Genomic DNA, 27263 nt, shown 5'->3' with positions numbered 1-27263 from the left:
ACATCTGAAAGGAATTTCTAAGAAATTATTATCAACAAAATTAGCATCAGTCTTTTTCCCGTACCAGGTAATAAAGCTGTATTTTCTCAACTGGTAAATATGTCTGTCTTTTATTTTCCAGATAATCAGATTCGCCTAGGAAATAAAATCTTAGTTTACGTAAGGTAAGAGAGTAATACTTTCTCACTTTTGGTGAGCAATGTCAAATTTACTTATGTTTCACAACTCTGTAAAAATCATGCAATTGTTGTAAGTAATTCAGCTCCCTGTGGTTACTCCCTAGTCCTATCTACTAACCGCACCCCCCCCCCTCACTACTCCCCTCAAAGTTTCACAACTGAGAAAACTAGTGTATCACTTTGTAACAATGCTACAGAATTTGTTTCTTTTCAAATTGGTGTAACCAACTGTGGATCAATTACTGAGAGTATCAGCTTAAGCCCAGATTGCTTTAATGCAAATTAGGATAATCCTATGCATAACAGCTGTAATAGCTTCATAAGCTCAGACAAAGTGTTTTATTATACTTGACTGTAACTTACATCTGTCCTGACGGTAATGTCACAAACAACATGATTTTAAATTTTATTGAATAATTAATATTTTGCATGAACATAAACATTACATTGCAAATATAACTGTCCGCTTTAAGGCAAACAAAATCATTTGAAAAATTGGCTTTGGAAGTAAGTGCAAAATGGTTTGAAATTTATGACAACTTTTTTTTAATTGGATTTTAAATCAACTGTAACCCTTTCCCACATTCCAGCTGTTGTTTAGCAGGAAGAGCGTACCCTCTGGGAGATATTCCAGAACATTTAGTCTACGAAGTCAAGGAAGGGGTAAGACAGAACGCTAATAACTCAGTAAAAACATACTTTAACCATTATTTATATTATTATTAATATACCTGATTTGATAAGTAGATGTACAAATATTTTTTGCTTTTGGGCAAATGAAGTAATTAAATTTAATAAATTGATAGTAATGATCGTTCAACTTGAATGCAGCACTAGTTTGAATAGGTCTAATATAAGATTTAACTTTACAAAACTGATGAAAGATTCCTGGAAAAAGAACTTTCCATAGATAAAGTTGATAAACAATGGCCAAAATTTCTTCTGGTAAGGAGAAGTCAACAGACAGAAGCGTACATAGTGACCAATTCAAAAAAACATCAAAACTTCTTTTGATGACTGAAAAATGTATTTTTTTTTTGTGGTATTAAAGAAATTCTACTCATTTACTGGAATGAAGCAATCGTTAAGTCTTATTTTCATTTTCCTTTTGAAAACTAGATCTGGAAATGTTTGACGTGTTTACACACCAAAGACCCCATGGAAGAGGAACCACCCTACCCTATACTACGACTGTTGTTAAGATACAACACCAGGGAGTTCTTAAACGTCCTGTCTTTGGCTTTCGCAGAACCAGAATTTGATCTTGATAACACGTAAGTTGAATCTCTCACGACTGTCGTTATTATTATTATTATTGTTATTATTGTCGTCGTCTTCGTCGTTATTATTATCATTATTATTATAGTATTATTATTATATATTATTATTCTTCTTATTATTATTATTGTTATTATTATTATTATTATCATCATTATAATTATAATTATTTTTATTATTATTATTATTTTTGTTATTATTATGATTACTTCCAAAGTATTGTTGTCCGTGGTATGTTTTGTCATCATTTTTTAAGAGCAGCTACATAATCAGTGTCTTACAGAAACATTTAAACTAAACAGACTTTAAATATAATTTTAACCATATTGGAAACACTTCTGCTTATAGAGCTAATGTGGAACATTTCAACTGGCAATGTTTCAAAATTGTCTAAACATTTCAGCATTTTGATCAAGATCAAGATCAACTTTTGTGATATGTTATAAAAGTAGAACATTTCAACATCCAAAGCAACCTCAAACCATTTTTTTACAGGAATGCAAACGGAACTTGTGGAAATCCTTCATGGTGTTCATTACCAAAACAGAATGTATAATAAATTGATATCATTTCTGCCTTAGGCATCAAAAATCAGAAATATTTAACTTCGCAACCTCCTATTTTGTTTTTTGTACCCATTCTCGTTCCTTTTTTCGTTTATCTTGCAGGGATCCAAATGCAGTTCAGTCGAGACAGCGGATAGTGGACATCCTCCTACAGATCATGGTAGGAAGCGTGGGATTCTCAGTAAGTATCCGGTCACAGAAACATACAGTCTCTTGTAATGTAGTGGTTTCTATCCACAGAAGACCGGAACAACAGAAATGTATTCTTCCATATTAGCAACAATAGCAACAATTGTCATAGCGTTTGCTCATGTATGTTATCTGACTTAACATCTGCTAAACATCTGACTTAATACAACCATGTAGCATTAAACACTGACGTTAGGCTTTATTCTTTTTGTGTTGTTTGGAATGGAACTTGACTAGCTATTGCTGTTGTACTTTGTTTATTTGGATTAGATTTTAGTATCGATATACTAATTACTCATAGGTGGGTATTAACGAAGAGGTATGAGGGAAGAGCTTGATGAGGGGTTTGTGAGGGGTTGATGAGGTCTTGGTGAGGGGTTGGTGAGGAGTTTGTGAGGGGACTGATGAGGAGTTGGTGACGAGTTGATAAGGGGTGAATGAGGGGTTGGGAGAGGGTCGGAGGGGGTTGCAGAATGTATTTATAGCTCATTCAAGTGACATCACTTATACATTCAGTTGTAAATAATATATTTTTTTACTTGTTACTTTTTTCATCACTGTAGCCAGCACAAGTCGGATTCCTGTTTACATTCCTTGCCAGGCAGATGGCCAAGTATGAAAATTCCATCATTGTAGACAGACTTTTATTTGATCAGGTAAAAAACTGGATCTTTTTCAACATGCATAATGTTCATAAAACCCACAGGGAAACGCCGTAAGACAATATATGATGGGTTGATGAAGAATAAAGATAAAATCTTAAAATTTTCTGTGAGAATTTCATGATTTAGTTACATGATGATAGAGTACAATATGACATTGGATATAACAGTGTTTTTGTGCAGACTTGATAAAAATGAAGTTTTCATTTAAACCTCAAAACTACCAAATGATAGGGCATGTAATTTCACCGATAAATTGAATTAATTACCTTTTTTATTTAGTAATATGAGGAATCATATATGAACCCAGTACATAGTTCTATCATCACATACAATTTTTTTTAATGAAGCTCTGTTGTGATAATTATGTAACATTAATGTAAATAATCCTCTCATTTCTTGACATGGTAAGGAACCTTTTTTCCAGAAATGTTATTTTTATCTTTTAAGATTGATTTTTTGCTTTAAGACGACGATTTATGAACTTTTATGCTTCATACATTTGAATTTTGGTTAATATTTGGAACTAAAAATTGACTTCATACAAACAGTTTTTTTACCATGTTTTATTCTAGGTCCTTGAGTTTCTGTCGACCCCGAGTGAGGAGTGTGGACACGAGGAGAGAGAGCAAGCCTTCTTGGAATTATTAAACACAGGAGGACTAGGAGATGCAGATGAGGAAAAACTCCTTCAACTAGCAGAGAAAGCAAAATTGTAAGAAGAATTTCTTATTGCTTTAAACAAAAACTTGCTGTCTATATTTCTATTTTTTACAATGTGTTGGTACCATACCGCAATGTCAAAGAAATGCCCAGGTACCTGAAAATGTGATCTGTTCGTCTAGCTTATCAAATTCCCACAGGAAGGATACATTTCTTAAAAAAGTATGAAATTTGCAAATGAAATGAAACAGGACATCAGATTGGTGTGACTCTAAATTTTCTTTTTGTATGTTATGAATAATAACTTTGTGATTTGTGGATCAATATTGTCGTAACCACGTACATCTGTTTGTTTATATCAAAGGGGTTGTCATTATTTGTAAATATTCACCTATTTTCAGAGTGACAACTCGGCTTATAATCCAGCTATAGGACAGGGTTCTAGATATTAAGCCTGAAGAATATTTGTCCCAAATTTAAATGATATTTCAGTTTATTTGATTGTCTATCTCTAACAATTAAAGAGATATCTTTTTTATTTAGTTTCTTATTTTTATGTGTATTTAAATCATTTTATAAACTTACAGGGGAATGTATTCAGTATTAACCAAAGGGATTTTTTTCATTAGTCTCATTTGAAGTCTTGAAAATGTCTCCTCTCCAGTAATCGAGTATGCGAGGTCCTCTACAAGAGAAGGAGAGAATTTGATAAAATACTTCTGTGCTACCTCAGAGAGTCTACCGGGCGGGTGAGTCATATTCCTACAATCATTAAGACGGTTTTGGACATATTGTCTAATGGATGCTTCTTTTTGTAAGATATATTAAACTGACTACTGAGTATAAATGTCATGTCCAAGGCTGTCATGTACAATTTTTGAGTAATGTTTTGATTGAAAAGTGACAGGTCATGTGACATGTCAAAAGCATGTCATGTGACATCTCATGTGACTTGTGAAAAGTGACATGTCAAAAGCATGTCGTGTGACTTGTAAAAAGTAACATGTCATGTGACATGTCAAAAGCATGTCATGTGACTTGTAAAAAGTGACATGTCATGTGACATGTCAAAAGCATGTCATGTGACATGTCATGCGACATGTCAAAAGCATCAGTTTGCAATGAATCTGAAGATCAGTGTCATACCATATTACTCCATAAGAGTGCAGGTGTTTCTATAGAATTGCCTTACCTTTTTCATTCTTCAAGAATGAACAAATTTTTGTTATTATTTGAATCATGTTTCCTTTGTCTGGCATATGGATGCTCTTTAATGCCAAATTTGATGATGACATCACTGCCTGTCACCATCCCTCATTGTTTATTGTAATTCCATTCTTTTATGAATTCTAATAACTCTGCTAAGATATCCTTTTTACATCAACGAAACAGCATAATATGATTAAACGTTACACCGTTTGTCCTCGACATAGTTTTTAATGTTTTTGTATACAAGGAATTAAAACTTTTGAAAACATTTATCTGCTGATTTCATGATCTCTCTAACAGCATAAGTTGACCAGTCACTTTTATAAACTAGCAATCCCTGTAGTGTTTATAGGAGAATTGTTTGCTATAATAAAAGGATATGGTAAAGAAACATATGTGCCACTTGCAAACTGTTTTAATTATCTCTCATAATCTCCATATAATGAACTTGATATTTAGCTATAAGCCAAATGAATCTTGATTGATTGATCGATGGATAGATTGATTGATTGATTCCCGTTTCACCTTTCAGCCGCTTGTCTTTAACTTCATCCATCTTGTCATGACGGAGAGCGTTTATTCAGAACCAGAAAAAGAGGCAGTCCAGAAAGAAGCTCTTAACCAGTTAGAGGTAAACTTTATGACTTTGTGTTTGATTTCTCTCTGATCTGTTCACCTCTCTTGTAATCCATCCAACATCCTCTTTTCTCTTTCATAAAACCCTTCCCCCCCCCATCCTCTGAAGGAACCTTCCAATCCTCCTTCTGTGGCTCTCCTTTCCTTAGACCTTACTATCCATGATCCATTAATCTATTGGCTGCTAAACATGTCCATGTTTAAATCAGCAATTATCCGTACGCTCATTCTCTTTGTGTGGCCTCTGCATGTTGTGGTTTTGTCCGTTGTCTGCCATTGTAGAAGCCTTTGCTTGATGGAGATTTGTTGGGCCATTAAAGTATAAAAGGATATTTTGGGCTGTTACAGTGTAAATCAATATTTTGGGCTGTTACAGCATAAAATGATATTTTGGGCCTTTATAGTATTAATCAAGATTTTGGGCTGTTACAGTATAAATCGATATTTTGGGCTGTTACAGTATAAAATGATATTTTGGGCCGTTACAGTACAAAATGATAGTTTTTTTTTCTTAATTTGTCCATGTTGCAGGAACTCATTCACATAGATGCAAATGAAACTGCTCAGCTGGTACTTCAGGACTTTGCTGCTCCTCTTGGGGAGATTGTTCGCCAAATGGAGGTAATTATTCAGAAATTATTCAGAAACATCAACAGAGCCTCTATTCCCAGTTATGGCATTTCGTTATTGCTGAATTTAACATGTTAAATTGGCACCTTGTGTTTTAATGTTTTGCGAATGCTTGTGAATTACAAAAATTGCCATGTTTTTTTCAAGTTTAGGTATCAGCATCAGCATATATTAACAAATTTACTAAGTTGAGTAAAACGTTTAACAATTTATTTTTAAAATACCAATACTTTAGAAATGATTTATTACTTCAATTCTTTTGTTTTTACTTAAGATGGAAGCTTAAAAATCTGTTGCTGCTTGTTTAATTTAGCACTCGTAACGATAGCTATATTGTTTTAAATCCTGACTAATTGAATTTTCCATCCTTCAGGACAATCCGAAACTACAACTTGAGTTCCTCCAGGGTGTCTTTGAGGGTCGAGAGTCAGGCACCATGCCTCCTCAGGGCCACCCAGCTCCCCAGATCTATGAGCTGTACCTGGAGCTACTCTGCAGATTTAAGAAAGAAACAGTTTTGAATTTTGTTGTGACTTCAGATGGTTACAGACTCGAAGATGCCCTACAGGTAGGAGAGAAACAGGTGTATGGTGGTCATCCATTGACAGGGGGAGGGGTGTGAAAGAGGGGGTGAGGGAGAGGGGTGGGGAGGGGTCGGTAGGTGTGGTCCTTTCTTTGAGGCAAAAGGGATAATACCAGGAAACTGTAAAGTATGTTTAGCATCTTCTAAATGGAAACAAAAACTTGAATTTTGGGAAGGGACAATGTCACTCTCTCCGAACCCCATCCCACCCTGTATTGAGATGATAGAAACTTAAAGTTACAGAGTTGGTGACTGAAGAAATTCTGCCTTTAATTCTGTCGTACAGTACCCTTGTAATCTTCTTCTCTTGTTGTGTAAAAGTAAGTTGGCCTGACGTTTTTTTTTGTTTTTTTTTTCTTCTTCTCTTGTATTAAGAGGTAAATATATTTGAATTTTCATTACCCTTCTGAATCATTAAGAATGATTTTTCCAAACGAATCAAGTGTTCAAATATTTATCATAGAGTCTTAATTTTCAAGTGATATAATCTTTTAGGAATTTTTTTTCTCCAAAACTGACATATTTCTTCCCCTGTAAATGAGTTCACCAATTACGGTCTCGTTTCTATGGCAATCCTCAGATCGTGAGGAACTATAAGCTTTCCGATGCAACGGCATATTTATTGGAGAAAGCCGGAGACATTCACGGCGCGTTTGGAATCCTACAGGAGAGTCTACTTGCCAAGATCAAAGCTTTGATGGAAGTCGCAGAGATCGGCCCCGAAAACTACAACAAAAACGGTGATCATTTTAACTTTTGCCATCGCTAACGGTATCTCTTAATAGCGTACTGTTTGGAAACCAACTTACAAGAATGTCCGGGTTTACCTTAGGGAGGAACGACCACACCAAACTTTATTCAATATGATTTACTCTTTCATAAGTTTTATAATTTTAAGATTGTTTTTTGGTTTTTTTATTCTTTGGAATTAGAATGGTTGACTCTAGGTTATTTTCTGCTCATGTTGCACAAGGTTCTAGACCTTTTTCGCTATCATCCTTAAAAGTCGGACCAAAGATTGGAGGTACGTAAGCAGAGCACAGCACCTGCTGGCTGAAGGTGGGGGGGGGGGGGACTGGTTTGAAATCTAATACAAACATGTTTTTGCCTCTTTAAATGATTTGATATTATTATTATTGTTGTTTTCAAATTGCTCTGACAGAAGGAAGTCTTCAATTGGCTAACATTCAAGTAACCATGATGGTGGTAGTTCAGTTGTGTCAACGAAATACGGGCAGCATGGATGAGAAACAGAGAGAGGTAGGAACAGATTATCCAGACCAAATATGGCCTCTGTATTTATCTGATGGGTGGACAAGGCCTTTATGTTAAACGATGGACAGAGAAGACTGTTGTGGGAGTAAGATAATGAAGGTGGGGCGAGGGGAGGGGTGGAGGAAGGGGGAGTGACAGTCAAGTATATGCTGGAAAAATCAACTCTGAAAACTTGAAAAGTAATTGGTAAGGTTTCTTTGGGAAAGGGGAAGGGGAAGGAGGAAAGGATATGGACTGTACTTACGAAGTTCATTGGTTAAAGAAAATAATTGATTAAAGTTGTTAAGTTAACTAGGCAAGAATTGTGACTAATCACAGCTAAAGTTCAACTGATGAAAATGCTTGGAAAACTTATTTGTTCGTTTGCAACTTAATCTTGTTTGTATTTTCTGTAAGAGTATGTGTCAATACATTAACTAATTTGTTATTCTTTTTTTTTGTTTTCTTTAATTTTTCCAGACTTTGTGGTTTTCATTATTGGACACAGTCATGACTTCACAGAAGAGATTGAAACTTGTCCTCACTGAAGAACATTTTGAGTGTAAGCAAGAATTTTTGTTGCTGGTGGGGGGGGGGCTGTTAGGGTAGGGGGAGCAGAAGAGGGGTTGAGATGGGGGGTAGTGGAAGGCACTCTTGCGCTTGCAATTGATCAGTAATGATATAGTTTTGGCTCAAGGAAATATAATCAATCCGTCATACACTGTTTTCAATTCTTTGGTATAATAAAGGATTGTAGTAAAGTGTTTCTTTCAAATATAACTAATTTTGAGTTTGTATAGACTTAAGTATTCAGTAGTAAGTATTAAGTATTAAGGGGGGGGGGCTGTTAGGGTAGGGGGAGCAGAAGAGGGGTTGAGATGGGGGGTAGTGGAAGGCACTCTTGCGCTTGAAATTGATCAGTAATGATATAGTTTTGGCTCAAGGAAATATAATCAATCCGTCATACACTGTTTTCAATTCTTTGGTATAATAAAGGATTGTAGTAAAGTGTTTCTTTCAAATATAACTAATTTTGAGTTTGTATAGACATAAGTATTCCTCAAATTCCTCATGTGTTGTTGTTTAGTCGTGTTGTCTAGATTCTTAAAGGAACTTTTTAAGTTTGGTCTAAATCTGCTAAGAATTACTCAGATATTAAAGATTGCAATTAATCAGACTAATACACTCTTATAGATTTTTCAGCAAGTGAAGGTTAATAAGCTTGAGATTGGTGAAATATAACTCAATCCTTAACATTTCTGGACTTATGTTCATATTAAAATTAAACCCATTTAATTGTTAACAAATTATAAAAATGTATGATATGAAAATACAAATAAAAAACTTTGACTAGTCAAGCTAATGACCTACATTGTCATGAGTGTTAGGTAAAGTAAATTTGACAACGCTAATTCAAAGTTGTTTCCACATCTGTACTGTTTATTCTGTTTTTTCAGCTTTCAAGGATATGAGTCGACATGTGCTGAACAGCATGATGGGATACATCTCACTGCCCTCTATCTTACAAAAAATCATGCAGGTAGGTTAAAGGCATCAAAGAATCGCCCCAAACCGTGTGCGGCCATCTGAAAAAAAGTTAACTTCCTGTTGCTTGCAAGTGACGTTTTGTTCGTGCCGCTACAAAATGCAGACAGTAATTAAAAGCGATACCTTGTTATCTTTAGCTGGACCTGAGATGTCTATCGTTTGTACACTGTGCTGTGGGTATTGACCGCAGCTGTATGTACTGACTGTACACTAGTGTCTAATTACCGATGGTAGCAAGCTGTGTGTGTATTTTCTGGGATCGATGGTGGTGTCTAACTTCTGTTACACCTCATTCAGAACTAGGTCAGATTACCGGCATTAGACGTATCTTTTTGCACGAGTCTTCACACCCTCTAAGGTGTATGCTAACATTTACCACCAATGATTAGGAAAACTCACTTGTAGACACGTTGCCATGGAAACTAACGTCTGCAAAATTTTGTGTGAGGAAAATCATACAAATCAGTCCTTGTTCGTGATATTGTTTTCTCCAAAGAAAAATTGGGTGTCAAGAATTGTGATTAAGTAAGAAGAATTCTGTTTTGTTGATGTGGAAGATAGGTTCTTTGAAATTGCACAAGATTTGATTTATTTTTTTGCAGGGATGAAGAAACTAATTTTTATTTTTTATTATATTTGTATTTTTATTGTATGAGATAAGATGTTTAGTTTCAACATGTTTGCTCTCATACAATGTGCATCACAAGCAATGTTTGTGCCTGTAGTAGTCTGTAGACGCAGTCAGGTTAAGATCTGTCTTGATGGCATAGTGTGTGCAGATATGGTATATAGCTTACATTTTATCTCTTGACCTGTATTGCCATAATCACCAACTACACAACATGTTCTGCCTTGAATATGTGGTGTGGGTACCCCAATGATGTACAAGAATGTAGGAACTCGAAAGTAGCAAGCGAGAGACAGTTTGCCTGTTAGTTTCTATTCACTCTCTATAATTTATTCACTGTAGAATGCATAGTATGTTTAAATTTGCATATGATACAAATGTTACATGAAAGGCTACTTTCAACTTGAATATATTACAACTTTCAGGTGCACAATTGGCATCAAAAAGCATCATAAAGATTTGTTTTTTTCTTAATTAAAATAGATATCTTTTAAGAATAATTGTATTTTATATAAAAAAAAATATTTTCTTTACTATTCTATCTTTCGTATTTCAGGATCCAGCTTACAATGTTGGCAAATTTGGAGAAATGAAGGAATTACTGTTGGGCATGTTGGATACGTACACATATGAAAAGGTAGGAAACTAAATTTCCGGATGTGTTTGTTGCAGATTTATCAATCTATTCAAAACTGATCAATGGGGATGTGTCATACCATAGATTATTAAGCATGTTAAACCATCTTTTCATCAAGGGATCCAGATGTGAATGGATTTTGAGGAAAGACTTAGTTTCAATTAAAATGCATCAAGTAGAAAATGAGCTAATTGTCACATTATTTACCAGTTTTGGACGAGGCTTGGACAAGAAGAATAACCTAAAATGAAGATGAGTAGTGAATTTGGTAGGCAGTGTAATAAAGGTTAGATAAGTTAGCAACAAAGAGCTGCATTAAAACCCATCACTCATTCCATTAAACATATCATTTTTAAATCCTGTTCCTACTGTTGCATTATTCCTAATCCTCAATTTTTTTGTATTTCCAAGATAAATTAATTCTGTATCTTTTCTTATCCATTCAGACACTTTTGAAAACTACCAACAACCTTTTAGCTCAGGATTTGTACTGGTCTCTCAACGCTCTGGTGGCATCCTCTAATAAGGCTCTCACGCCTCGCAAGGAGACTTGCCTTCTCTGTGGCAGAAGATACATATCCAACTCGGATCCCGTTATCGTCTTCAGGTATGAAAGCTGAAGATATTTCTCAAGTTTCTTCTTTGACATTTCATCCAAGGAAATGAGCTTTTGGGCTGCTGTTTTCAAAACTTGGTGGAGATTAGATTGTCTTGCATAAACAGTAATCCAGTGTTGAGATGTTAAACTATTTAACTGCTACAGAAGACACAAATGATATCCCAGATTATTAGATAAATTATTGTTTAGTACAATTGCCATTTATCAACAGCTGAAAATTATACTTTTAATAACATGATCGTGTCTCCATCATCAGGTTTCTCTTGACTTTGGTACTGATTTGCTCTTTATCCTTCTTTAAATAGTTGTGGCCACACCCACTATACATCATGCCTTCAATCAGCAGGATTCTCTGTAGTGACATTGTTTAAGATTTGCTATCTGTTCCATTTTATATAGTTGTGGCCACACCTACCATACATCATGCCTCCAATCAGTAGGCTTCACTGCAGTGACATTGTTACTGATTTGCTATCTGTTGCATTTTATATAGTTCTGGCCACACCTACCATACATCATGCCTCCAATCAGTAGGCTTCACTGCAGTGACATTGTTTAAGATTTGCTATCTGTTCAATTTTATATAGTTGTGGCCACACCTACCATACATCATGCCTCCAATCAGCAGGCTTCACTGCAGTGACATTGTTACTGATTTGCTATCTGTTGCATTTTAAATAGTTGTGGCCACACCTACCATACATCATGCCTCCAATCAGTAGGCTTCACTGCAGTGACATTGTTACTGATTTGCTATCTGTTGCATTTTATATAGTTCTGGCCACACCTACCATACATCATGCCTCCAATCAGTAGGCTTCACTGCAGTGACATTGTTTAAGATTTGCTATCTGTTCAATTTTATATAGTTGTGGCCACACCTACCATACATCATGCCTCCAATCAGTAGGCTTCACTGCAGTGACATTGTTACTGATTTGCTATCTGTTCCATTTTAAATAGTTGTGGCCACACCTACCATACATCATGCCTCCAATCAGCAGGCTTCACTGCAGTGACATTGTTACTGATTTGCTATCTGTTCCATTTTATATAGTTGTGGCCACACCTACCATACATCATGCCTCCAATCAGTAGGCTTCACTGCAGTGACATTGTTACTGATTTGCTATCTGTTGCATTTTAAATAGTTGTGGCCACACCTACCATACATCATGCCTCCAATTAACAGGCTTCTCTGAAGTGAAATTGTTACTGATTTGCTGTCTGTTCAATTTTAAATAGTTGTGGCCACACCTACCATACATCATGCATCCAATCAGCAGGCTTCTCTGTAGTGACATTGTTACTGATTTGCTCTTTATCCTTCTTTAAATAGTTGTGGCCACACCTACCATACATCATGCCTCCAATCAGCAGGTTTCTCTGCAATGATTGATGGTCACCGACATTGGACCTGCTACCAGTGCAATAGTTCAAAGAGGGGGAATCTAGCCGATCAGTTTAGGTCAAAACGGATACTGAGCTCCTCGAGTGAAGGGGAAAGTCCACCTGGGAGTCACCTAAGTCAAGCTTCTGGAGGTGCAAGAGACAGCCAGTTTAAGGTATCACCCACTTGGGACAATATTTTATATACTGTACTTTCATGTCCTGTTTCAAAGCACTCGTACTGACAGTATAAGCAGTATGAACATCCTGTTGCTATCAGATAAAGGTTAGGAACTGTTCATACTCTCAGTGCTAGTGCTTTGAAGCATGATATGTGGGGAGTATAAAGTGGTATTAGCATAAGAATCAGATAATGGTTAGGAACTGTTCATACTCTCAGTACCAGTGCTTTGAAGCATGATATGAGAGGGGAGTATAGCGTGGTATTAGAATCAGATAAAGGTTAGGAACTGTCCATACTGGCAGTACGAGTGCTTTTAAGCACGATATTGGCGGACAGCATAGAGGGGTATAATCATTGAAAAATTGGCCCAACTGGTTTCATGTATCCTGAATATGTATGACTTCTGCCAGTGACATTACACACTATTAGTTCAAGTTTTGGTGTCCACAGAAATTGAAAAGTCAAGTTAATGGAGCTCACCACAACTTGCTGCACTGCTATATCTCAATCATTTCTTTAATCTTAGAAGTTTTCAATAAACATCATGAATGTTATTAAGAATGTTCTGAACCCCAAAGGAACAATCACAAATTGAGCCGATTAATTCTTAACCACGATTGTTGTTTAACTTGGATCTGCAGATATTAGCCCGATTCAAAAGACTGCATTGAGTTGTAGAACAAGTAAATGCTTCTCGGGAAAACACCTTGAATTATCAAGTAAATTCATTCTTCATAGGCAAAGCATATTTGAAGACATACAATTAAAAACGTATATTTCTGATAAGATGTGATTGGACTTAGGCTTCAAATGATCATTTTTGTTGGGTGACGTTAGATATATTATTAGTATTAATATTAATATTATTATTATGATTACTTTGTGGTTTGTGCTACTTCTGTTATTTTTTTCTTAACCCTTTTGCAACTGTACAATGCAAATCATGACAAAAATTCTACAACACAGTGTGTTTTCTTCTATTTTTGTATATTTGTGTTTTAATTTTATTATTATTATTATTATATTTTATTATTTTAGGGAGATTCATTAACACCAGAGCAGGAATCTTCTCTTGAGAATTTAAGTAAAAGATTAGAAGGGCCCTCAAGGGTGAGTGTTTCACTTCATTTTCCTTTTTTGTTTCCTTCGTTTTTCTTCTTTTACTTTCTTTGTCTTTGGCAATCAATGTCAAATTGGCAATGATTTGCAGATGAAATTTGATTCGAGTTTGCTGAAGGCGTCAAGGTTCGTAGATATAAAAATAATGCCAGAATTTCTCAACCCAAATATTAGTAACCTTAAAATGCCTAACTGTTGTCAAATTATTTGCGGCACGAGAGTTTAGGGGGAAATTAAATTAGTTCATCAGAAGCAGCGAGCCTTCTCTGAGGGTATTTTATAATTTTATCTGATCATAAGTAGGTTACAAAGAGGCAATGACCATCTGGAAGGAATATTCTGTTCAAAATATTTTCAATCTATTTTTTAGCGCAATTTTTGAATTTAGATCTTTGAAATCCTTGATGAGTTAATGCCCTCGATATTTTTGATATATTTTGTGTTATTGGAAACTTAGGTTTTGTTTCTCATAAGCAAAATTGGTTAATTACTTATGTGTGCCATCATGTTGTTAACATTATTGGGAATCCCATTATGTTATCTCATCATGTTGACTTTCATGTTGTAGAGTTCAGCTCTGTTTTTCATAATGAAATAACCTTGTTAAGTTGTCTATGTTTGTTGAGATTATCTTTACAGTGTTGTGTTTCATACCCTCACATTTCACGATATTTTGCTGTATGGCTGTCGTTTCCTGCAAGTTCCTTCTTTCACGTTTCAATGTTGTAGTTTGTTTTACAACATTTTCTCTTTGTTGTCAAATACTTTTCTCTTCAAGTTGACATTTATATTTCCATGTTTTGGTTGTTCAGTTCTGTTTGCCTTTGCCATTATTTTCATATTTTCATCAAGTTTCTGTTATCTCTAACAACACTAAACCTCATCTTCCTTCTGTTGATATCTTTAGTTGGGACTGTTATCCGAACTCGCCCGAAACCAACGCGATCACTCTGCAAAACAGGGCGTCCTCAAGTCGGATAGCATCATTCACTCGGAAAGCTTTAAATTGAGATTAGCGCCACCGCCCATCACTCACTGACAAATGCGTTCATGTTGTTCTCGTTGGAAGACTTCAAGTCACGATGTGGCGGTCAACGCAACAGACTCTCTGCCTCTTAATCATGTGAAAATATTGTCAGCATGTTGCAACATGAGGGATGTAACTTTTTCAGCATGTGAATAAATCTAGTTCTTGCTACCAGACATGTAACATGCCTTTACATCTTGCCATGTTGTGGCATAGGACATCTCACCATGTTGAAAAACTGTTATAGATTCCTTTGATTCTGTCACAAGTAAAACTTTTAAACTGAGAAGTGTTTAACCCCTTCTCACTGACAGACGTCCTTTTGTGTCATTGGAACACTGCAAGTCACAAAGTTGGTGGTCAAAGCAACAAATATAATCATGTGAAATGTCATGGTGTTGCCACATGGAGGGTTGTCTGTAGGGCATTTGATTGTTTTTAATTGTTGCTACTAACTATATAACATGCTGTATTGACTTTACTGTTGACTACGTTACATAGAATCTTGCCACAAACTGACCTTAAAGGATTTCTTTACTTATCTTTTGCCACTTTAATGTTGATATATTTTATTCAAGTTCTGTTGGCTATTTGTGTCCATTTACAACATGTTGCTCCATACAAAGTAGAAAGTTAATCATGTTACCGTATAACATTACAACATGGTGGCATATCAATATTTACAACCATGTCTACGTGAATTGACCCGAGTGGATACAATTTGTATCATAATGTTTATGATCATGTTGTGATGTACTGTTTCACCATGTTGTGAAGTACATTTCACCATGTTGTTGTGAAGTATCTTTATCATATCAGACCAACACCTGTTGTAATGCGTGGTTGTGTTATATATTCTTTTTACACAGCATTTCAAAATATTTACTCAAGATATTGCTAACCATTAGTTTTTGTAAGTTGATAGAACACTAGACCCAATTCCTCACCCATCACTTCCCATTAAAGGAATGCTAAATTAGTGATTAAAACTGTGATGTATTATGTTATATTAAAGTAGTAAGGATGGCTCACAGACATCACTAAACCCACTTGAAAAATATGTTGTGAACTTCGAGTGTAGAACACTTGTACATTGTCTTCCACAAAACGATACAATAGTTTATACAGATTTAGTTTCTATTTTTCATTTTGAGGGGGGGGGAGGGGGGAGGTGGGGGGTGACAGAACATGCTAGCAGTCACCTGTAGCAAAAGAAAAAGTATGATACAAGATTTCACTTGGATTGCCCTTCAAAGTATCGGAGGTACACCCCTGATGTTACCGGTCTACCACACCTTTAGAATACTGGTGGTAAAACTTAGCCATCTTAAATATTACAAGGATCCTAGTCTGTGTGGTCAGCACTATATATCTAACCATTAACAAAGTAAACATGGTCGTCTTTACATAGTTGTAAATTTAACTGGGCCACGGCTACCAATCTTCTGGTGGGATAGGCTCTATATCTCAGGACTGGAGAAATATGGCATTTGATACTTAATCAAGGATATAGGGGGAGGGGGTAAGTTCAAGAAAAGGAACAGCCTCTCAGTTCCAATTCCCATTGGTCCTGTATAATTCAATACTTTTGTATCAAAAAGATTGTACTTTCAGGTGTTTTTCAGTTTTCTGTGTTTTTAGATAAAAATTCTCAAGCACTGATAGTGCTTATCAGTCATCAACTGTACAGAATTTTTACGACAGTAGCAAATATGTTTTCAAGTGAACAGACTGTGATTAATCCAAACATCTTTAAAGTAATGATTTTATTAAACAGACAAATTTTGTCATATCGTCAAGAATCAGTTTTGAGATATCCATCTTTTACAAACCAAAAGAAGTCTTTCAGTTTCAACATACTTTCATTTCTGTAGTGGTATTTATAGTTCAATTGTACGTTCATTATAAAATTACATTAGTTACATCAATTACATCATAATTACATCATAGTTTTTTATGCAAATTGTGGTAGAACACAATGCTTGTTTGTTTTCCTTGGTAAAGAAATAAATGGGCAAAAAAACTAATTAAACACGCAGGCTATACCATGGGTCCTTAATTAATTTCTTATGAGGGTAAGAGGGAAACATTAGTTGTAGCAAGGGTAACCAAAAACCCACAATTGGGGCATGTCTGGGGTAGAGGACTAGGGTGTCTAAGGCCTTAAGGATTTGCATAATCCAGGTAGTGCAAGATTCCGGACCTTTTTTCTTTTCACAGCCCAGATTAAAATCTAGCACATGCAGGATTTGACCAGTTGGCACCTCTTAAGAACCCCTGGGCTATACCATCATCTTTTACACAAAACATTAATTTTCCTGTTTTGCAGTTAATCATATTTATATCATATTTCTACATCTTTTACATCTTTACAAAGACAATGTGCACTTTAAGGCTTGGGTTTTTTCTTCTTGTTACAATAAAGAGGTATTGTGATGGTAGTTAGATCCTGAGCTGTGAATGGCAATAATTGCATCAGCCCCAATTTTAACATGCAAAGTATCTCTGATTTGAAGATGTGGTAGATCGCAACCTAACTTTTCTTCATATATGTTACTTTTTTTTTCTTTTTTTTTGGCAAAGCGTTAAGCGGATTTTAAGCATCTGTTATGATGTGAGTTATTTAATTAATTTCAAAGCATATTTGATGGCGAAAAAAAAAGATAATGAAAAAATATAACCAATTCTTGAAGTAATGAAGTGATGAATAGCAATGATTCATCTCATTTTAAAATATATCGTCCCAACCTTACAAAATATATCTCAACATTTCTAAGAAAAGAGATATTTTTACCTCAATGTAGGGAATATTTGAAGCACAGAGTTTGTTCGATAAACCTGTCCTTTATTGGTCTTGTATCTGTTCACTTGGATACAAATTCAATTTGGCCTGTCAGGGAAAGTAACAGTGTAATAGTCTTGGAGTTGTTTGGTTTTATCACTTTATTTACTATGGGACGCCATCTGTCATGAAACTCATCCTATATGAATATTCATGTTCTTATAGTATGTACAGTTATTTATTATTTATATTGTACCCTATCTGTACGCCATTGTATATTACAACTCGCCGCCAACACTGTCATAAAAAATTACAAAAACTATGGACAAAAATTAATCAAATTTTTGAAATTGTACCGTTTTATTGTTTCTGTAATTTATGTGTCTCTTTTTCTTTTACATTGGTTTTTTTTTTTATCATTTTACCCAGAAAAGTGATGTTTTGGAGACAGTAGAGAACAAAATTTGGAAAATACTGCAATATTAGTCAATATGAATATGAAGCCTACAAATTTGATATGCTCACCACATGTCATTTTTGTTTTTAGCAAATGTCGACCTATTTTCGGCATATGCATGGTTTATTCATGTTATGCATATTATACTACTGGACATTCACTAAAAATAAACCTATATATACAAATTGAAATATAAAAATATAAATCAAAATTAAATTTCTAACTAAGCCTATTCCCGGCTTCAATTTACATGTTCGTTAATATTTAAAAAAATTTTTTTATTAAATTGGAGAAAATGAAGTATATCAAATCTGACTAGTACTGTTTCCTATTTGTTTCGATCAAAGTAAGTTTATCCTCATTTCAGGAACTTTCTATGACAAATTTTACTCAATTTATGGTAGGCATGGATTTAGGAAGGTCCAATGCCCCCTCGTTGGCACTAACATGACTAGCAGCAAACATAAATATTTGGTCAGCGTAAAGGACGCAGCGAGAAAACTAGTAAGCTCAGCTAGAGGTATTTTATGTTATTCTGTCGATTTTACTAGTTGATAATTTCGGTATCTACAAATACTTGTCTCCCGGTCACATCTTCTGGGAATCTTGAGTCCCCCATTGGATCCTTTATACTGAACTTAATGGTGATGTATAATTTCTTGTTGAGAAACGGGTTTACTCTGGTTTGGTGGATAGTGCTGTCCTGGCTTCTACAGACAAGAAAAAACCAAAACGAAAATGTTATGGGACGTTATAAGAGCAAGGATGTTACTATTCAGAGCACGATATTTATGTATTGAAGACTTTTACTGTGAGGAATAGCGAACCATGTATACTGTTGTAACATATTAAATATGTACGATGACTGCACGTTAAGGCAAGGTGCAGTGTTTACGTTATCTTAAACACCAGTGAAAACTTTGCAAGAGAGCATGATATGGAGGATGGATATTTTCATTTCAAAAGGAGTTTTCATGCCATGTGACGTTTATATCTTGCACTGAAAACAATGAATATATTCAAGAATAGAACCCATGACAGTGAAACCTAGTAATGTGTTTGTTTGTCGTGTAACCATATACGCATTATGCAAATAGGTTACAGTCTGACATCACACAAAGCCAAGCTATGTCATGTCAGTCAGATGATCATGACTGGTAGAGAATCTATGGATAGATATATGAGTAATGCAAAAAGACCAGTCTGAGGGGAGGGGGGGGAGGGGGGGGAGAGAGAAAGCCCGACAAGAGTGTCTACGTTAGAGCATGGTGGCCAAATGGCTAAGGCGTTGGACTCGTGATCCAAGGATTGCTGGTTCGGTTCCTGCCTAGTTCATTACGTTGTGTCCTTGGGCAAGATGCTTTATCTCACTTGCCTCTCTCCACCCAGGGGTTAAATGGGTACCTGTGAGGTAACTTGTCATTGGGTGCAGTATATAACTGCTGCCAACTGGAGGGATTGTCTCTGGGACAGGTTATCATTGACCAGGGGTTATATAACATCTGTAAAGGGCTTTGAGACCTATTGCTGGTATAAAGCGCTATATAAAAATCAAATATTATTATGATGATTACTATGTAAAGCGTCTATTACGTGTATATATTTTCATACCCAATGCGGCCATGACTGTATTTCCTTAAAGAGGGCGTCTCCTGGACAGCCTGTGTCTCGGACTTGTCTGTGACCATACAAAATGTAAGAATCCTTCAGTTTATTCCTGTACAGAAAATTTACAAAATAAGTTCGGTTTTTATTGATACTCTCTTTAAATAAAAATAAGTTTAATTCCGTGAGTGACTGAAGATTCTGATTGTTCATCTCAAGATGTAGATCAACAAAATTATTAATCGACGAAAGGTACCGATCAACGAAAGTTACAGATCTACAAAAGGTACAGATCGACGAAAGGTAATGATCGACAAAAGGTACCGATCGACGAAAGTTATAGATCGACGAAAGGTACAGATCGACGAAAGGTAATGATCAACGAAGGTATCGATCGACAACAGGTAACGATGGTTGAAAGGTACGATCAACAAAAGATACAGATCAATGAAGGTACCGATCGACAGTAGGTACAGATCGACATAAGGTAATGATTGTGAAAGGTACCGATCGACGAAATATACGGATCAACAAAAGGTACATATCAATGAAGGTACCAAATCAACGATCGACATAATGTATCGATCGTTGAAAGGTACCAATCCACATATTGGGTAACGATAGTTGAAAGGTACCATTAAACGAAAGTACCAATGGTTGAACTTAACTGTTACGACAAAATTATATAGTGTAATTCAAGTTACCACCTTGAAAGGGGCACATGTATTGGGAGGGGGTGTAGGTTAGTCTTTGATATGGTACAACTGCATTGAAATGATAACTTACTCTTCAATGGCACATTTTATCAATGAGGAAACGGCATCAACACTCTTCTGGTTCGGAAGCTTAACTGTGAAATTTCCCATAATGCAGATTCCTGCGTGTATAATATATATGTAACGTAACGTGTGAAAGTAGGTTTTAAAAATAAAGTTTTTTAAGGATGACTTAAAATTGAAAATGAAACTATTGTCATCAACCTATAAGTGATAAAAAACGTTAACTAAACAACTGCTCCAAAAGCGACCATTAAAAAGAAGCAAAGATAATATAGTCTCTTACATTTCGGTATCGTCATATGAATTAATAACTCTTTTAACATCCATCAAAGAAGTCATAAACCAGTGTGACAGACTTGTTATTGCATTAACAAGTATCACAACGTATATTCTAGGTACGGGGTAATACTCTTATGGCCCACGAATTACGAAAAAACATTAACCATGATTATACAAGACGATAAAAACAAAATTGCTTAAAACTAGGTCATTTTATAATTAATAATCAGACAAGCTGTTATGCGCGGCAACAGATTTTAGAAATTTTCTAAATCAATAAAACTGTCGACATTGTTATAGTCTCCACAAACAGTGCATACATTTGGTTGATGTGATGTACGCTGTTGTATACTTGCCAATGGATCTTAAGTTATACCAGGGAGCGTGGGCTCCCACGGTATCCCAGCCACGGCCCTCATAAATACGGCCATCTTGACCAACACAGAAATTGTACCCGATGTCATCCCAACTTCTATTACCTTGATGAAAATCCTAAACACGTGAAAAAGAGCAATATGGTCATAAACGGTTCCATAATTCAATCAAAAATGGAAAAAAATATGCAACAATATATATATGTTTATAAGTAAGTTGGCCTGACGTTTCGATCCTAGCAGAATCCTCTTTAGAGGCTAAAATATATTTCAGTAGTCGGTTGTTGTTTTTGGCTATGTTCTGTGTACCGGTTGCAAACAAGTGATGAAATGCGCATTAAAAATACGAATAATATATCGCAAACTCCTGCGATGACATAGTGATATATACATTGATGGCAGAAACATTGATGAATATCATGCTTTGCTAATGTTTTTGTAATTTTAGTATTTTAACAATTTTTGACTGTTTGACGCAGCGCAATTACTTCCCTTTTGGCGTTCCATGCTTTAATCTACACCAACGGTACTCGTTTTCGATTCACATAAACAGTACCGTCCTATATTATAGAATATGGAAATAATTATTCTCTAATCGTAATTATCATACTATCAACAAAATAATTATAATAATTCATAATCATAAGGAGTGTTAGCTCGGTGGATAACGCCGGTGCCTTTCAATCATAAGGTCCCGAGTTTGAGTCACTCCAAGATTAATGTATATCGTCCAGTTACAGAGTTATTGACAATTCATAATCATGGACGTTATATAATTCTAAGAGACTGACTTCGGTCAGCTTGCGGCTTTGATAAGCCAGTGATGGCGTCTTCGCGAGTTCCTGCTTGCAGGAGGGTCTAAAATACATACAAATACATAAATATATACATAATTTGTCATAACAAAAATACCTGAATTTTCCTCATTTCTGCGCAACACGATTCAAAGTCATAGCATTCATCCCAGAGAGTATGATGTAAAATTACAAATGGGACTGGTGTTGTCATGTCTGTCCGATTCTTAGGTGGTTTAGCCTGCCAATCAGATCTGCTGACGATGACCGGACATGCTATAAATAGGATATGAATATTTATATTAGTTTAGTTTAGTAGAAAAAAGGATCAGGAGGGACACTTAAGTCCCCATCAAGGACCCTATAAAGAGAGAGAAAAAAAACTGAAGACACAAACACTCAGACCCGATTACAATGCTTAAAGTGCTTGTCCAAACCATTCTTAAACCCATTGACACTACTTGCAAGTACAACTTTCTCAGGCAAACCATTCCACTCATTCACAACCCTATTAGAAAAAAGTTATGCCGAATATTAATCCTACTATGTGACTTTTGGAGTTTAAGACAATGACCTCTGGTACAACTACTGTTAGCAAACATGAAAAAGTCGGTAAAGGATAAATTGTCGAAACCATACATCTTTTCAAGTACTTCCTTATCCTTTTCAAGTACTTCCTTATATTTGTCAAGAGAATAGCAAATTAGCATAATAATGTGCATCCTTATCATGAACGTGCTGTATTAGAATTAAGATGAAAACACAACATGTGGCCATTGCGGAGTAGCCTAAAACTATCGTCCTAAGAAATGCTAGAAAGTCAAATTCTGGTCACTTATGCTGATAGTATTTCAAGCATTTTACTACCAACTTCAAAGCTGTTGTTCCTCAATGCGACGTTTAATTGTTGGATTGACTGAAAACTCTTCACTATCAATAAAACACTTTGAAAGTCATAACATACTATTAAATACTTTTACGAATTTTGAGCAATAGGAAGGCTCATCATGGTTTAAAATGGGTAAATATTGTTACTTTCTGTTTATTATCTGCTCTTTTATTTTTATTTCAACTCACCTGCGTCCGTTTTTGCGTATGCCTGCCGAGAAGTTGGGAGGGAAAAGAAGTAAATACAATTTGTTTAAATTTATAACTTCTAAATATTTATGATTGTAAAATTCATAGGGCCTGACATTTCTATCCTAGCAGGATCATCTTAAAAACGGGATCCTGTTAGGATCGAAATGTCTAACTTTTAACATATTTACCTACACAGGCTTTTTGCAGTAGATGAGCAGTTTAGTTTGCTAACAGTATTTTTCTCTTCTCTCCAATATTTAATATTAATTGCAAATCAAAAATTATAATTTAATGAACATAGATATTTCTATGCGAATAAATGTCCCCGTTTTCGATAACTTTATCTGCTGGCATATTCCAGTCATGTTCTGTAACTTGCGCTGATATTTCTTATACATGATCGGATCCAGAATTCTAAAGAGGAAGGGGAATGGGGATGGCTCTGAGGTTCTTGGATCGGAGGGGGGGGGTGGTGGAATTACCCCCTCCAACTTCCACCTCCAAAAGGAAGTTAAATTTGTAGACTGGAAATTTTGTATTGTTAGGCATATTTAGGCTATAAATTCGGTCTATGATTAGATAAACACGCAAATTTGTGGTATTAACTACTGTTAATTTGTTGTATGGGGTTGAAGGGGGGGGGGCGGGGAAGAGTACACCCCATACCTCTCCGACCGTGTCTGGTATATAGTATTAAAATAAGATTCAGCACGCAAGTCGAAATGTACCTATAGTTATCGGAGTATAAAAGTACAGAAGACAGACAAGGAACATTACCGTACCTTTATAGATGTTTGATTTTGATCAAGAGATGGGGTAATATACCTTTAGACCGAGAAGCCGATGAATTTCCATGACGACTAGCATATTATCGTTGCCCTGACCCTTCGAAATGTTCTCCGACAATATATGGATGTTAGTGTCAACTTAGAAGTCGCGATCTGACAGACAGAGGGGGGGGGGGGGGTGCTACAAATGTAAACAAATTCAGCGCTTGTTGTAGCGTAAGTGACCATTATTTGAGAATCTAGCATATTTTGGGACAGTACATGTGTCTTTCAAACATTTAATGCCAATTTATAATGTACGCTGAAGTAGGTTAGATTAGTAGATTAGGCTACGTACTCCTGTTGTAGGTCGGGTCTGCCCGTAGTTGTTTGAGCTAAGCCTCAATATTGTATGCGTCCGTTGTGACGTAAATACAACCGATAAACAAACAAATTAAGTTTTGTTTTTCTAAAGACTATTTTGTGACAGAAAGAAAGATGCTCGCAGCTGCTGTTCATCAGTGTCTCTGTTTTTGACCTGATTTTGGTTCTAATTCTCTTTTTGCTTTTTTATCTATATATTTATATTTTCACGTGGGTTCATTTTACTTCCTTGTTTCATGCCGGTTAGGACTTGCCTTTCATTGTTGTTATTCTAACGAATACAATAACAAACATTTCAGTGAAAATGAAACCAAACTAGTATTTAAACTGTGACGTATTTTAAGATCCACATTTAGGTTATATAGATTGAAATAACTTTAGCCAATATACAACGTATATTATTTACAAAGTGTGCATAGGCGTTGAAGCAACTCTAGCCAGCATACAGCGTATTATATTTACAAAGTGTGAATAGGGGTTATTCGTGATTTGGCCCGAATGTGGGTCAATGGACATGACCCCAAGGGGATACTACAGTGAGAACGACGTAAGATGTGGCAGGCAGTCTCAGTTGAGTGTTGTGAAGAAAGTGGAGGGGGTGAGGGGGGTCAATATACCCCTATCATCCTGACCAGTGTTACTACATAGCAACAGAGCTACACACTGATTCATAGCATCATGTTTTACCCCACGAGGTATTACTTCCACGAAAAACAGGAAACAAAGACAGTTTAACGCTTCCTCACTTATTTCCTCCTGTTTTGAGATTGGCGCGGTATTATGGTTGTACTTTATAGCTATCTCATTCATGGTTGTCATGGATACAACTTGCACCGATGATTACGAGGAAGTTTGTATCTTTCCATAGTTCATTTCAGTATCGTTTTCCTATTAATCAAGCAGACGGCAATGTCAACTTGCTTGACAGTGAAATTAAAACAGGGAGTTCCCTGCTTAAAATAGGCCTACACTCGTGGCGTTATCCAATACAGAGTTAACATCCGGTGGTTTTGATTGACACACTGTGTGCTGTAATTGTACAAAGATTGGGGGAACTTGAAACGAGTACTAAACGTTTCTCCGTATCATGTGAATGTATTACTTCCTCTTCCTCCATACGATTTCCGCATTGCTTGTTGTTTGTAAGGGGAGGGGGGTGAAGAGGTGGGGTTCCGATGGGGTGGGGAGGGCAAGACTGCATGATTGTGATATGGGGGAAACGCTTTGTAAGTAGTATCTTTTGAACGGGGGGGGTAATAGGTTTTTCATACGGGTTTATTTGGTCAGTGATATTGGGTATGCGTTACTGTGTTGATAACAAATGTTAATTAACTTAATTAGTTAGTTAATTAATTGTAATGAGTCAATCCGCCCCTGGAGTGACGAGATGAAGAACTGTTACCTAAGAAGAGCATCATTCGATCCTAGGTGATGGATTTAATTATATAATATATTAGTTATAATGTATACGGGCATTATATCGATATTAATGGCTTGTAGAATTCTAAGAGTCAGTCATCCGTGCTTCTGAGCACCCCACGCCCACCCCCCCACCACCTCTACCACCACCCCTGCCGCTGAGCCAACAATTTAACCTGTAAATTGAAATCACGGTGTACCTTTAATCGTGGAGTCTGTTTTTACCTCCATGCTTTAATATAATAGATGTCACTGATGATAAAGGCCTATATTGGTTCTCATTAATATTTATCAGTAATTATCAGAAATTGCTCAATGAGAATGAATGTTTCTGCTTACCGATTTGTCAGCACAAGACATCGCTAGAATTATACCCAAGACTACAAGCGTGATAGGAAAGGCACGCGGCGGTTCATCCATACCTCACGGGTTCTGCTATACAAATGTTCGCTTCCTTATATAGTAGACCAAGATACCCCAAATGAGAGATGCCAGGAACTGAACGTATACAAGCTGTATATAGTTAGCAGTATAGACTTTAGCCTTGACGTCAGCTGGAGCACTCGAATGGTGCAGCTAGCTTAAACCCGATTCGTTAGACGATTTCTTAGTAGGACCTCAGAATAGAACAAAACACGGAACCTACACACTCATGTACTATAGGTTTAAAGAATGTGCCTTGTTGCTACATAGGCCTATACGACACTTAGGAAGTGTACAACAACAGCCGAGTTTGTGATGACCCTAACGTGTAATGCCTCTGTCTTCGTCTAATTGTATGGCTGCTAAAAATTGACTAATTGTGTCACTGAGCGAATTGTGTTAACTTCTGTTCGCCTTTCTCCTACACTTACGTCTATACGCTGTACACACATACATAATATAATTGTATAAAGTACACCACGCGTATAGTTTCCTTGTTTGTACTGTACATGGTATGCATGGATAAACCGACCTTCAGAGCGCTATAGGTCACACGTATGTGTTTATTCTGCTCTGCCTAATTTTAAAACACATTTATGAAGTCCTACAGGAGTGAATATGCCTTCATGGTCTATTGTTCTGCCAAGCAGGCGACATTGTCAAAGCCTACGTGTTTTGCCTATATTTATGACTGTTATAAGTCTCGGCAGCTGCATGGGAATCTGTGTAGATCGTGAAGTAGGCACATCACTTTCAGAATACCCTTAAATTGCAAATTCAGCAAAATTGTTCTTTTTTTTTTGTTATTTTGTTATTGTAGTTTTTGGTTTCGATGATAATCGTAACCTTTGTAATCATGCGTGTGTGTATGCGTGTGTGTGTGTGTATGTGCGTTTGTGACGCCCAGCTTGTAAACACGATATCTCAAGAAGGGAAGCTTGGACAGTTCTCATATTTGGTACATAGGAGTACCTTATTGAGTACAAGAAGCCTATTGTTTTTGGTGTAGGTCAGAGGTCATTTAAGAGGTCACCAGGGGTCAAATAGTGAAAAGCTTGTAAACATGATATCTCAAGAAACAAAGCTTGGATTGATTTCATTTTTGGTATGTAGGTTGACC

General features: G+C 36.0%; 1 protein-coding gene and 1 pseudogene across 2 annotated transcripts in view; one reads left to right on the top strand and one right to left on the bottom strand.

Annotated features, from left to right (window-relative positions):
- Window positions 1-18137, top strand: part of LOC139964601 (vacuolar protein sorting-associated protein 8 homolog) — a 32159-nt gene extending 14022 nt beyond the window's left edge. The window contains exons 22-40 of one of the 2 annotated variants that reach the window (XM_071966327.1): window positions 122-164; window positions 770-842; window positions 1299-1453; window positions 2126-2204; window positions 2776-2868; window positions 3450-3589; window positions 4202-4286; window positions 5279-5377; window positions 5914-6003; window positions 6386-6580; window positions 7176-7335; window positions 7758-7855; window positions 8330-8411; window positions 9307-9389; window positions 10582-10662; window positions 11109-11269; window positions 12621-12846; window positions 13893-13964; window positions 14881-18137. In XM_071966327.1, coding sequence (XP_071822428.1) covers window positions 122-164; window positions 770-842; window positions 1299-1453; window positions 2126-2204; window positions 2776-2868; window positions 3450-3589; window positions 4202-4286; window positions 5279-5377; window positions 5914-6003; window positions 6386-6580; window positions 7176-7335; window positions 7758-7855; window positions 8330-8411; window positions 9307-9389; window positions 10582-10662; window positions 11109-11269; window positions 12621-12846; window positions 13893-13964; window positions 14881-15012 — 2147 coding nt within the window. In that variant the 3' untranslated portion in view covers window positions 15013-18137. Of the gene's footprint in view, window positions 1-121; window positions 165-769; window positions 843-1298; window positions 1454-2125; window positions 2205-2775; window positions 2869-3449; window positions 3590-4201; window positions 4287-5278; window positions 5378-5913; window positions 6004-6385; window positions 6581-7175; window positions 7336-7757; window positions 7856-8329; window positions 8412-9306; window positions 9390-10581; window positions 10663-11108; window positions 11270-11868; window positions 11978-12620; window positions 12847-13892; window positions 13965-14880 lie in introns of those variants that run through there. The other variant, XM_071966328.1, reaches the window with a different exon arrangement.
- Window positions 17418-26788, bottom strand: LOC139964602 (peptidoglycan-recognition protein 2-like; annotated as a pseudogene).
- Window positions 26789-27263: the final 475 nt, after the last annotated feature.

The sequence above is a fragment of the Apostichopus japonicus genome, chromosome 23 (genome assembly GCF_037975245.1).
Source record: "Apostichopus japonicus isolate 1M-3 chromosome 23, ASM3797524v1, whole genome shotgun sequence".
NCBI lineage: Eukaryota > Metazoa > Echinodermata > Holothuroidea > Aspidochirotida > Stichopodidae > Apostichopus > Apostichopus japonicus.
Note: the sequence above shows the minus strand (reverse complement) of the source record. Positions and strands in the feature narration are given on the sequence as shown.